At 44.8% G+C, this 12,237-nt stretch overlaps 1 protein-coding gene across 1 annotated transcript in view; it reads right to left on the bottom strand.

Moving 5' to 3' along the window:
• LOC311137001 (reelin-like) overlaps window positions 1–12,237 on the bottom strand; it is a 221,303-nt gene that overhangs the window by 63,578 nt on the left and 145,488 nt on the right. Inside the window, 15 exon segments of the mRNA XM_084171327.1 lie at window positions 3,791–3,983; window positions 4,506–4,742; window positions 5,480–5,641; window positions 7,105–7,233; window positions 7,932–8,036; window positions 8,514–8,580; window positions 9,757–9,866; window positions 10,040–10,168; window positions 10,388–10,596; window positions 10,882–10,997; window positions 11,282–11,336; window positions 11,338–11,397; window positions 11,399–11,413; window positions 11,415–11,436; window positions 12,122–12,236. Coding sequence (XP_084027453.1) covers window positions 3,791–3,983; window positions 4,506–4,742; window positions 5,480–5,641; window positions 7,105–7,233; window positions 7,932–8,036; window positions 8,514–8,580; window positions 9,757–9,866; window positions 10,040–10,168; window positions 10,388–10,596; window positions 10,882–10,997; window positions 11,282–11,336; window positions 11,338–11,397; window positions 11,399–11,413; window positions 11,415–11,436; window positions 12,122–12,236 — 1,724 coding nt within the window.

Genomic DNA, 12,237 nt, shown 5'->3' with positions numbered 1-12,237 from the left:
ATAGATAGATAGATAGATAGATAGATAGATAGATAGATAGATAGATAGATAGATAGATAGATAGATAGATAGATAGATAGATAGATAGATAGATAGATAGATAGATAGATAGATAGATAGATAGATAGATAGATAGATAGATAGATAGATAGATAGATAGATAGATAGATAGATAGATAGATAGATAGATAGATAGATAGATAGCCATAGATGTATGTAGCCTAATGCCACACGGTCACAAGGACTAACGTTACACAATACAGGCAGGTGAGAAATCATCCCAATCCAAGCATTCAATGTATGCGCTGTTGGTAGAAGAACTCGGCTTCTTCAGGAGTTTCGAAAAAATTTACCTCGCCGTTGAAGGTGACACGGAGACGGGCAGGATAAATCAGCCCAAAGCGGAGTGGACTTGAGGCCCGTTTCTTCGCCAGGCTAGAAGTGAAATCCTGGTAGAACTTGATCTTGTGGCCTTGGAAAGTGATGTCGCCGTGTTCCCTTGCACACCGAAGGACGAGCTCCTTTTCTTTGTATCGATGGAACCGCACTACGATGGGACATGGTCGGTCACCTGGGCGAGGTTTAGGTGCAAGGCTGCGGAGGACTCTATCGAGTTCAGGAAGATTGGGAAAAGCCTCATCGCTTTTCCCAATCTGGCTTGAAGCAGTGGGCGTCTTGTTGTTAGGCCCACAGAACTATACCTACAGAGGAGTGGCTTCTATGAAGGAACTTCGAATGTCTGTGAACTGGCTTAACGTTGGACCAGCTAGCTAGCCAACAAGCTTGTGTGTGCAGAGCAGCACCAGAATTAAAATACAAACACGTCTTACATTTCTGTAGTTAATAAATCCAATGTGAAACAATTTGAAAAAGTATGAAAATGTATGCACTCACTAACTGTAAGTAGCTCTGGATAAGCGCGTCTGCTAAAATACTAAAATGTAAATGTAGGATCCTTAACTAGCATTGAAAAGGTTAATCTATTCTTCTCTAATTAAAAATCTCTCCCCTAATTTCTGAATCCCACTTTTAACATCTGTAAGCTACCAGACTATGCTTTGGAGGGGGAAGGGCAGATTGCCTACACACGCACACATTTTAGTCATTTAGCAGGCGCTCTTATCCAGAGCGACTTACAGTTAGTGAGTGCATACATTATTTTTTCATACTGTTCCCCCATGGGAATCAAACCCACAACCCTGTCGTTGCAAACGGCATGCTCTACCAACTGAGCTACAGCCCTGCCGGACATTCCCTCCCCTACCGTGGACCAATTGTGCGCCACCCCAAGGGTCTCCCGGTCGCGGCCGGCTACGACAGAGCATGGATTCGAACCAGGATCTCTAGTGGCACAGCTAGCACTGCAATGCAGTGCCTTAGACCACTGTGCCACTCGGGAGACACACTGGCAAAAAATTTCAGCTGGCAGGCAGACACTGGAATATGTTTCTGAGTGACAGAGTGAGGGCTTTGCATGGGTGCTTTGTTGAATTCTGTTGTGGGACTGGAAAAAAATGCCCGGAATGTAAAATAACGTTATTAACCGGTTCCCATGCTTTTAAAATAATGGTTCTGTTGCAGAACAGTATAGATCACTTTCGCTCCCGGTTCTGATTCTGTTCCTCTAAAAATGTAGTTCTTTTCCTGTTTTCTGTTCTGTTCTTTGAACCGGTTAGAACCCCTGATCATAAGAAATGATCGCGGATACATGAAAGTTAAGATAAACACCAAAATAATCACAAAAGAGCAAAATTGGGTCGAAACTCTCAAGACGGCAGCCATACAGTTTGGTGCCAATGTTGGTGTTGATGTAAAGTATGTTGTGTGATATTATCTAGTTTTTCCTATGTTATTAGAAGGTATAATATGCTTATTACAAGTAACCATGCAATGTGTAACCTAATGCCTGTTTGGTGTCTACGGACTGTAAACTTAATTTAATTCACTATTGGACTGTTTCTGTGAGTGTACGGCACATGAAGAACATGCTATGGACACTTATGGACAAATCCCTAATGCAGGGTCAGATGGTTAGGCAGAATACTTTGAACACTACCCTCAAATGGGGGGAATAAAAGACTGAGGAATGTTTCACACCTCAGTTCCAGTGAATGTTTTGGCTGTCAGATGTAACTGTCGAGACGACTTCTGGACGAACCACCCAAGGACTTACTCTTGCGAATTGTCCTTTTTTTATTGAAGCCAAGCTAAGGATTCCGGATCACCAGCTCGCATCTGACTGATCCTGTCAAGATCTCAGTCAACAACCGCAAACTCTATCATTCCTTGCCAAACCTCTTTGTTGGACACTGTTCTGCCTCTACCTGGCGTCAGCGCGCATTTCTGAGTCTCCAACCTCCCAGGACTCCTCCGAGCTTGTGTGAAGCCAACTCACCGTCAGATAGTGCGGCTGCACTGTCATCTGACCAAAGACCTCCATTCCATCTATTGAGTGTAACTATATAGATAATTGCCCTTTCTCTCCCCAGCATTGGCATGATGTGTAATGTGTAGCTCTTTAGGTTTAAGTTAAGTAACAGCTAAACATTAACATTAGAACTGAACCATTACTTGCCCCTTTTAAGTTGATTCCTCCAATCACAATTCATAGACCATACCCTTTCTCAGTATGCTCTATACAAATTGAGAATATCCTCCTCTAACAATTTGCTGGTAAACAACCTATTGAATTCATAATTTATCCTGTTTCGTCACATGCAATTATCATTATTCATCCTGTAACCATTGATTCATTTGACTCTTTATTATTCAACTTTTGTATTTTACCTGTTGTTGTGTGTTTCTCTGATACAAAAGAAGCTCTAGAAAACGGTACAAATTCACAAATCTTATATTAGGCTCATCAGATATACCTTCAGATAAATCAATTATTACAATTTTGTCTTATAGTGTTATTGTTAATATCACTCATAAGTCAGATCTTCTTAGAATATCATTTTTGTCCAATAATGGACTGGTGCCCTGATTCATAAAAAAAATGATGAATTATCCTAAGAGATAAATTCATAATTTATAGTAATAACTTGGCCAATATCCCATACAATAATATGACCATCAAAACAGAAAGGTAGAACTAGGACTGTTCCAAACAGGGGTGTAAAATCTTTGCTGTTCCTCAAATAAAAAATAAAAATAAATAACCACATTCTAATCTACAGGTCAGCTAGACTCACACCCCTGAGCACGTGTGCCAAATTCCATGACTGTCAAACAGATAGAGATACACAGTGTACAAAACATTAGGAACACCTGATCTTTCCATGACATAGACTGACCAGGTGAATCCAGGTGAAAGGTCAGTGTAGATGAAGGGGATGAGACAGGTTAAAGAAGGATTTTTAAACCTTGAGACAATTGAGACATGGATTGTGCATGTGTGCCATTCAGAGGGTGAATGGGAAAGACAACAAATATTTAAGTGCCTTAGAACGGGGTATGGTAGTAGGTGCCAGGCGTACCGGTTTGTGTCAAGAACTGCAATGCTGCTGGGTTTTTCACGCTCAATATTTTCCTGTGTGTATCAAAAATGGTCCACCACCCAAAGGACATCCAGCCAAATGGACAGAACTGTGGGAAGCATTATAGTCAACATGGGCCAGCATCCCTGTGGAACGCTTTCGACACCTTGTAGAGTCCATGCCCCGATGAATTGAGGCTGCAACTCATATTAGGAAGGTATTCTTAATGCTTTGTACACTCAATATATATGTGCCTTTTATAGTACCAGCATATGGTTGATCATTCATTATATATTTCACTACTTCCTCACCTCTTTGACCAGGTGCCAGGTCAGGCCATGATTGGTGGAGAACTCCAGGCGGACCTGTGTGTCGATGTGGGGAGAGGGGTCTCGGCCGCAGCCCATGACCAATGAGAACTGCAAGGTGTAGGAGGCTCCAATCTGCATGGACTGGGTCTCGACATAGCGGATACTGGAGCCTGGGCTGGGCTCTCCTGAGAAACTACAGTACAATAAACGGTTAGCTAACACACATTAACAACACATAGAGCTCATCCACGTAGTTCATACTGGAACAGGGGTCCGAAAAACTATAGTACAACACAGTAGGGGGAAACAGTTAATACACATCTCTTGGCTCAATCTGAAGCAGAGGTGAATGGTTTTACCAAGACCTGTAAAGCTGCTCTATCTAATCATGATGTTGCAGCTGGTAATGTTTGCTAGCAGCATTTGGTTTTATTTGAGTAAATTACACAGGGACACATTTCATATTATTTCGTGATGACACTATACCCCGGGAGAGTATGTTGTGTCTTGTTCCGATAGCGTAAAAGCCAAAAAACATAAGCTAATAGCAATGATTCAGTACCACTGAGATGGACAGTGACATAACTAGAATTCTATAGTTCACCACCACATGACAGTGTACAGCAACCTGCTAAGGTGCAACCTCTCTCCACTAGCCTGAATAGAATTGGGAAGGACTGTAGCCCGGAAAGTGAGAAGCCTAGGTTCAGTATACCTGAGTGTCCAGTCGTGCTGGCAGTAGGGCTGGACATGCCCCAGGTAGAAGCCCAGACTCTGAGTGACGTCCAGTACATTACTGAAGTCCAGACTGATGGTGTTGAACAGCACAGAGGTCATAGTGATCTCATCCACCGCCCACACGTCATGACCACGCCCAGAGTGGTACGGCTGCCACCAGCGGAACTGCACCCCAAACTTACGGGCACCGGGGGGGAGCTCCACTGACACGATCCTGGAGAGGAGAGAAGGAAGGAGGGATGGAGGGGATTGAGAATGAAGGGAGGAGGGGAAGGTAGGTGGAGAGTGAGGATGGAGGGACGGAGAGAGGAACACAGGAAGGGATGGAGAGAGGGAGAAAGAGAAAGGAGATAAGGGTAGGTGGAGAGAGAGGATGGAGGGAAAGGAAGGAGCGGAAGTGGGATGGAGTGTTATCAATGTTCTCTAAATAATCCAAACAGTCCAGATGGAATGAGTCACATTAGCAAGGCTCTGACTGACTGGGTCTGGATGATGCTCTTCTAGAACCCACACAGCTATGGACTCAATTACCTCCTCTCAGCAGACACAGACACCATGTGCATTCACACCTCTATCCCAACACTTTGCCCCCAGCCTTCTGCCCCCTGATGAAGAGTTCTCTAGGAGGTCCAGACCCAGCTCTGTGTGTGTGTGCGTGTGTAGCCATTTGTCTTCATTACAACACACAGTAGACAGCACTAAATGAGTCAATGGGTCCCTGTGGGTTACATCTCTCCTTTCAGCACCAGGCATCCATTAGCACAGGAAATATGTATGTTAACAGTATTACAGATGCCTTAGGTCTGTTTTACACACGCGTGTGCGCACACACGCACACACACACACACACACACACACACACACACACACACACACACACACACACACACACACACACACACACACACACACACACACACCTCCACCCCACCACCCCCTCCAGTACAGTACCTGGGTTCGTGGAAGCCCTGATAAGCGTAGTGTTGCAGCAGGGTCCAGGTAATGCCATTGTCTGAGGAGAAGTGCAGCAATACACCTTCTCCTGGTTGGTCAGGGGCAGGACAGGAGCTCAGGATGCTACGACTTCCCAGACGCAGAGTGAACTGGAGGTACCTGTGGAAGAGAGGGGGAGGGTGGAGAGGGGTAGAGATAAAATGGAAACGTGATGGATGGCAGCAGAGAGAAAGGAGAAAATTGATTGAGATCAATAGAGAGTGATATATATATATATGTATATATATATATATATATATAGAGAGAGAGAGAGAGAGAGAGAGAGAGAGAGAGAGAGAGAGAGAGAGAGAGAGAGAGAGAGAGAGAGAGAGAGAGAGAGAGAGAGAGAGAAAGAGCGAGAGCGGATTGTAAGATTGACAATGGAGGGACAGAGGGGGACAGAGGGGGATGGGTGTGTAAAGGGTAAACATGAAAAATGACATTCAGAAGAATAAGGAGACAAAAAAGGTAATGGAGGGGAGGTGAAAGGGGAAGGGAAGGGGGTAAATAGACATGGATGGAGAAAGGAAGGGCGGGAGGGGAGGAGGGGTGGCAGGATGATGGATGAGATGATTAAATGAATGAGGACAAAATTAGATAGAAGAGAAGGATGAGAGGAAGAGCAGGGGGGAGAGAAAGAGAGAGAGAGGGAGAGAGTCAGACACATTTAGACATGTTTACACCTTCCTCTCATAATGTGTCTCTGAGAGTTGACATATTAGCAACTAAGGAAGAAATGATAGCACCCAGAGTGCTGCAGTATCTATCAACCCCCTAAACACACACACACAGACACCCACACACGCAGACACGCACCCACACACACACACACACACACACACACACACACACACACACAAACACACACACACACACACACACACAAACATACACAAACACACACACACAAACACACACACTGCACTCAGTGACACACTGAGCTTTCAGCTCGCTCTGTCCTTGGCTCTGGCTCAGTGTGGCTCTAATCACCAGCCCAGTTTCCTCTGGCAGGCAGGCGCTCACTCAATCTGAGAGGAAAGTGGTATTAAATATGGCCGTCAGGTGGCACACAGGGAGCCACAGAAGGCATAATCAATCTAACACAGATGCCATCTCATCTCTCCCTCCTTCTCTCCTACTCTATTCCTCACTCTCTTTCATTCTTCCTTTCCCCTCATCTCTCCTTTCATCTGCAGTCCCCATCCATCTCACACCCCAGGGATGGAGGGAAGGAGAGAAAGAAGGAGAGAAAGTAGGAATAGGTGACAGAGGAGAGGAGAGAGGTGACTTGTTGGAACTTCTCCAATATTAATCAGCGATTATAATGAATGCTGAGCATATGAGATGAACCCTGATACGATCCCAGTATAGTCTATTCTGTGAAACTGGCCCTTAGAGAAGGTGTGTAAATGTGTATATTCATGGGTACCTCCAAGTCTCATTCATAGACATGGACTGAAAAGGCAAGACATTATCCGTTTTTTTCTCTCTCCCTCTCTCTCTTTCCTCTTCCTTTCCCATACAGTGACACATGAGTGTACTGTATGCACCTGTGAGTGTGTGTCCCTAGCCCAGTACTCTACCTGGCCTGAGAGCTGTCCAGCGGTGCTGTCACCAGGTGTCGTCTGCTGTCCCTGTTGAAGACCAGAGCCTTGCCACTGGCCAGAACCCCACAGCCGAAACTCACCTCCGCTCCCCTCAGGGAGGAGAAACTGTGGAAGGAGGAGAGAAAGAACTTCACAATCTGTTTAATAGGGCCTTGCTTATTAGTTGACACTCCAGAGAGGCTAGTAAAATAACATAAACATAAATATAACATAAACATAACATAAACATAACATAACATAAACATAACATAACATAACATAACATAACATAAACATAACGTAAACATAACATAACATAAACATAACATAAACATAACATAACATAAACATAACATAAACATAACATAAACATAACATAAACATAAATATAACATAAACATAACATAACATAAACATAACATAAACATAACATAACATAACATAACATAAACATAAACATAACATAACATAACATAACATAAACATAACATAACATAACATAAACATAACATAACATAACATAACATAAACATAACATAACATAACATAAACATAACATAAACATAACATAAACATAACATAACATAAATATAACATAAACATAACATAAACATAACATAAACATAACATAACATAAAATGTAAACAAAATAGAATGTTCAGACAATTGTAAAAAAAAATTGGGGGGGGGGACAATTGCACATTTTCCTAATGGCAATGTAACACAGTGCCTAACATCCAACATTTTTGTGTGTGTGTGTCTGTCCGTCCGTCCGTCCATCTGACTGACTGTCTATCGTTGAGCATGTTCTCCTTTTAGTTTACCTGTGGTAGGAGGAGAGTCTGGGGGAGGAGAAGCCCTCGGACAGGAAGGCAGGGAATGTCTGGGATGCCAACTCACAAGCTGGACCACTAAACCCTGGGTCACACCTGCAGGAGCAGAGGGGCGGGGAGGGAGGGGGAATGGGGGGAGAGTGGGAGGAGGGGATGAAGGAAGAGTGGGAGGAGAGGGGGAGGGAAGGGAACAGGGGGAGAGGGAGATGGAAGGGAGGTGGAGAGAGGGACAGAAATATGGGGGGGTTAGAAAAGATGGGGACAGAAGAACAAGAAATATGAGGAAAGGGAGGGAGGGAGAGGAAAATTGGGATGAGAGAGAGAGACAAGAAGGCAGAGAGACGGAAAGAGAGATAAAGAAAAGAGACAGAGGAGAGAAACAGAGAGAGAGACGGGAAAGGAACCAGATACAGAAAATAATACATAAATTAATACATACAAATAAAAATAGAAATAAAATGATTTGATCACGATCTTAGCTCTAAGACATTTGATGAATCAGCATTATTGAGAATGAGAATAATTAATTGAAGATATGATATTGTTCATTTTTTCATTCAGTTCTGTTCTTACTTGCAGCCGGTGCGGGAGCAGTGTCCTCTTCCAGAGCAGAAACGAAGGCAGGATGGACCAATGTACACTGGACAGACACACAGATAAGGGAGATATAAGAAATTACATAGATGGACTTTGAAATATAATACCTTTGAAAGATGGGAATTGGTTTCTTTTTGAGTTTTTAGAAAGTGAATCATTACGGGATTTGAACCAACCAACTTAGCGTCGCCAGACCCACGCTCTTAGAGTGTGGTGCCAGGAAAATAACCTCTCATTCAACGTCAACAAAACAAAGGAGCTGACCGTGGACTTCAGGAAACAGCAGAGGGTGCACCCCCCCTATCCACATCGACGGGACCGCAGTGGAGAAGGTGGAAAGCTTCAAGTTCCTTGACGTACACTTCACAGACAAACTGAAATGGTCCACCCACGCAGACAGTGTGGTGAAGAAGGCGCAACAGAGCCTTTTCAACCTCAGGAGGCTGAAGAAATTTGGCTTGGCCCCTAAAACCCTCACAAACTTTTACAGATGCACAATTGAGAGCATCCTGTCGGGCTGTATCACCGCCTGGTACGGCAACTGCACCGCCCGCAACCGCAGGGCTCTCCAGAGGGTGGTGCGGTCTGCCGAATGCATTACCGGGGGCAAACTACACGCCCTCCAGGACACCTACAGCACCCGATGTCACAGGAAGGCCAAAAAGATCATCAAGGACATCAACCACCCGAGCCACTGCCTGTTCACCCCTCAATCATCCAGAAGGCGAGGTCAGTACAGGTGCATCAAAGCTGGACCGAGAGAATGAAAAACTGCTTCTATCTCAAGACCATCAGACTGTTAAATAGCCACCACTAGAACATTAGAGGCTGCTGCTGCCTATTGAAATCACTGGCCACTTTCAGAAATGGAACACTGGTCACTTTAATAATGTTTACATATCTTGCATTACTCATCTCATATGTATATACTGTATTCTATAATATTCTACTGTATCTTAGTCCATGCCCTCTGTCATTGCTTGTCCAAATATGTATATATTCCTAAATTCCATTCCTTACTTAGATTTGTGTGTATTGGGTATATGTTGTGAAATTGTTAGATATTACTTGTTAGATATTACTGCACTGTCGGAGCTAGAAGCACAAGCATTTCGCTACACCCGCAATAACATCTGCTAAACACGTGTATGTGACACATAGTGTTTGATTTGATTTGACGAGCCACACAGGACCACCAGTGTGTGTAAAAGGTTCTCACCATTGTCTATGGCCCACATGTTGCCAGCACCCATGCCACTCTGTCTCCAGCGGAACTGTGTGGTCTCAGTCAGGGCAGCGTTGGGCAGTGGGATGGAGATCCTAGTCCAGCTACAGATAGATAGAAACAGGAACATCGTTTTAAATAAAACACAGGTAGTAATTGAATGTATCTCTATGGGGACACACTAATCTGTGTGTGCGCATGTGTGTGTGTGTGTGTGTGTGTGTGTGTGTGTGTGTGTGTGTGTGTGTGTGTGTGTGTGTGTGTGTGTGGTGCCTACCCGCTGTAGTTGTCTGAGGAGTAGATGGTGCTGTGTGGTAGGTGGGGGCCAGCACACAAATCTGGAAGACACTCTGTGTGAAGCAGCGACCAGGAACGACCGTGATTGGTGGAAAACTCCAGATTCACACTAACAAAGAGAGAGAAAAATCTGATCTACATCTCAAAATTATGCAAATTAAAAAACAACTAGACAAAAAAGTTTGAAACTTGGCACCGATGGAAATGGACAACTCAATATTGTATCATATCATATTGCAGCGAGGTTCGATCTCTTGACGGAACGGCTAAATTGCTGGGTTGGAAGTCGCTGGACCTGGGTTTGAGTCCAGGTCGTATCATATCTTACCTGTTGGCTGGCTGGTAGGACCCACAGCCCAGGTTAATAGAGAACTGTGCTACATGGGTTTGTGTGCCAGGAAGGACAGGCAGCAGCTGCATGAAGTCTACTGCCCAGACGTGGCGGTTGGCACCGCCATGTGTCCGCTGCTCCAGGCAGAACTGGGTGACCGGGGTCTGGAGGTCTGTGGGCAGGGCTACTGACACTACTGACGGAGTCTGCTGGAGAGGGGGAGGGTGAGGAAAGGAGGGGTGAGTTGGGGGAGAGAGGAGGGGGAAAGGAGTGATATGGGGGAAAGATTGAGAGGTGGAGAGGAGAGAGAGGGAGGGGAGATGAGATGAGACGAAGCACAGTTGAGGAATTAAAAATGGTCCAAGCTGGGTGGAGCAACATATTTTACATTTAGTTAGCTAAACATGAAAAATACAGTTAGAATTTGTTCAGTTCATAGAGCAGCCTACTGTAGTAGATAGAGCAGGTCTATGTTATGTGTGCAGTCTCACCCTATAAGAAGAGTATGGCAGGGTATCCAACAGCACAAGGTCTCGTCTCCCCTCTGACCTCCCAAACAAGATGACATCATTCTCATGGGACTCTCCTGGGTCACACTCCCCACCACCTGCAGGGAAACACACATACAAGCATGTCTTCTTTGTCAGGAAAATGTTTGGCTGCAAGCTGAAAAAGACTGACAGCTTAGCTAACAGAGAATAAGCCTCTTTCTCAATGTTCTTAATATTTGTCCGCTCCCTTGTCCCCTCCCCTTCATCTTCACTGATTGGAAAATACTGGACAGGTGAAAAACAATATGGTGGAAGCTCAACAGGTCAGTACAAAGGCAAGGAGATGACATCTTTTTACATAATTGAGAAAGAGCCTGTGTCAGTGGTAGGTGACTCTTACCCATGGTGAAGTAAAACCGAAGGTTTCCAAAGGAGGTGGTATCCAGGTAGGGAGTTACATATCTTCCTCTCTCCATCCCTCTCAAACACCAGGGCCATGCCTGACTCTATCTCCCCCACAATGGGTCCCATAACACAGCCCCCTCGATGTCCCAGCTACAGAGAGAGAGAGAGAGAGAGAGAGAGAGAGAGAGAGAGAGAGAGAGAGAGAGAGAGAGAGTGAGAGAGAGGAGAGAAGAGAGAGAGAGAGAGAGAGAGAGAGAGAGAAGAGAGAGAGAGAGAGGGGGGGGGGGTTAAACACCCAGGGCCATGGCTGACTCTATCTCTGCACACTGGGTCCCATATACTGCCCCCCTCAAGGTACCAGTCACACACACACACACACAGAGAAGGGTTACATTGGAACAGCAGTCCTGTCTCAGCAGTTTCTGTCTCTCCTTCTGATGACACGTTCCTGTGTTTGTGACAGATGGAGTATGGACAGGGAGGCGACACCTGTTCTAGTCCTCAGCAAGGATCTGCTTGAGCCATGCATGACGCATGACATATTGACACGTGTGACAAAAGACAGGTTTTCAACTGACATAGACAGGTCCTCTGAACTAAAATAAATGACAGATGAGATATAGTATCATGGGAATGAGATAAGCCTTGTGAGTGACAGATTCACAGATTCCAAGACCCAGGTTAAGCCCAGATAAAAAGCACTTCCATGATGGTCATGGTGATGATGAAAGAACGCTTTTGATATGGGAAGGGATATAGCAAGGGAGAGATGGAGATAGAGGGATGGAGACAGAGAGATGATGATGATTATGATTAGGACATCACTATGTCTCACTTGGTGGGCAGACTCTCAAAGTCCTCCTCCCAGTAGCTCCGCCCCTCCTCTCGGTGGAGGTCGATGTCTCGGGTGGAGGCGAAAGTGTGGCCAACCCCCTCCTCGTTGTTGCCATG

Source organism: Coregonus lavaretus, assembly GCF_964263955.1.
Source record: "Coregonus lavaretus genome assembly, chromosome: 11".
NCBI classification, from domain to species: Eukaryota; Metazoa; Chordata; class Actinopteri; order Salmoniformes; family Salmonidae; genus Coregonus; species Coregonus lavaretus.
Note: the sequence above shows the minus strand (reverse complement) of the source record. Positions and strands in the feature narration are given on the sequence as shown.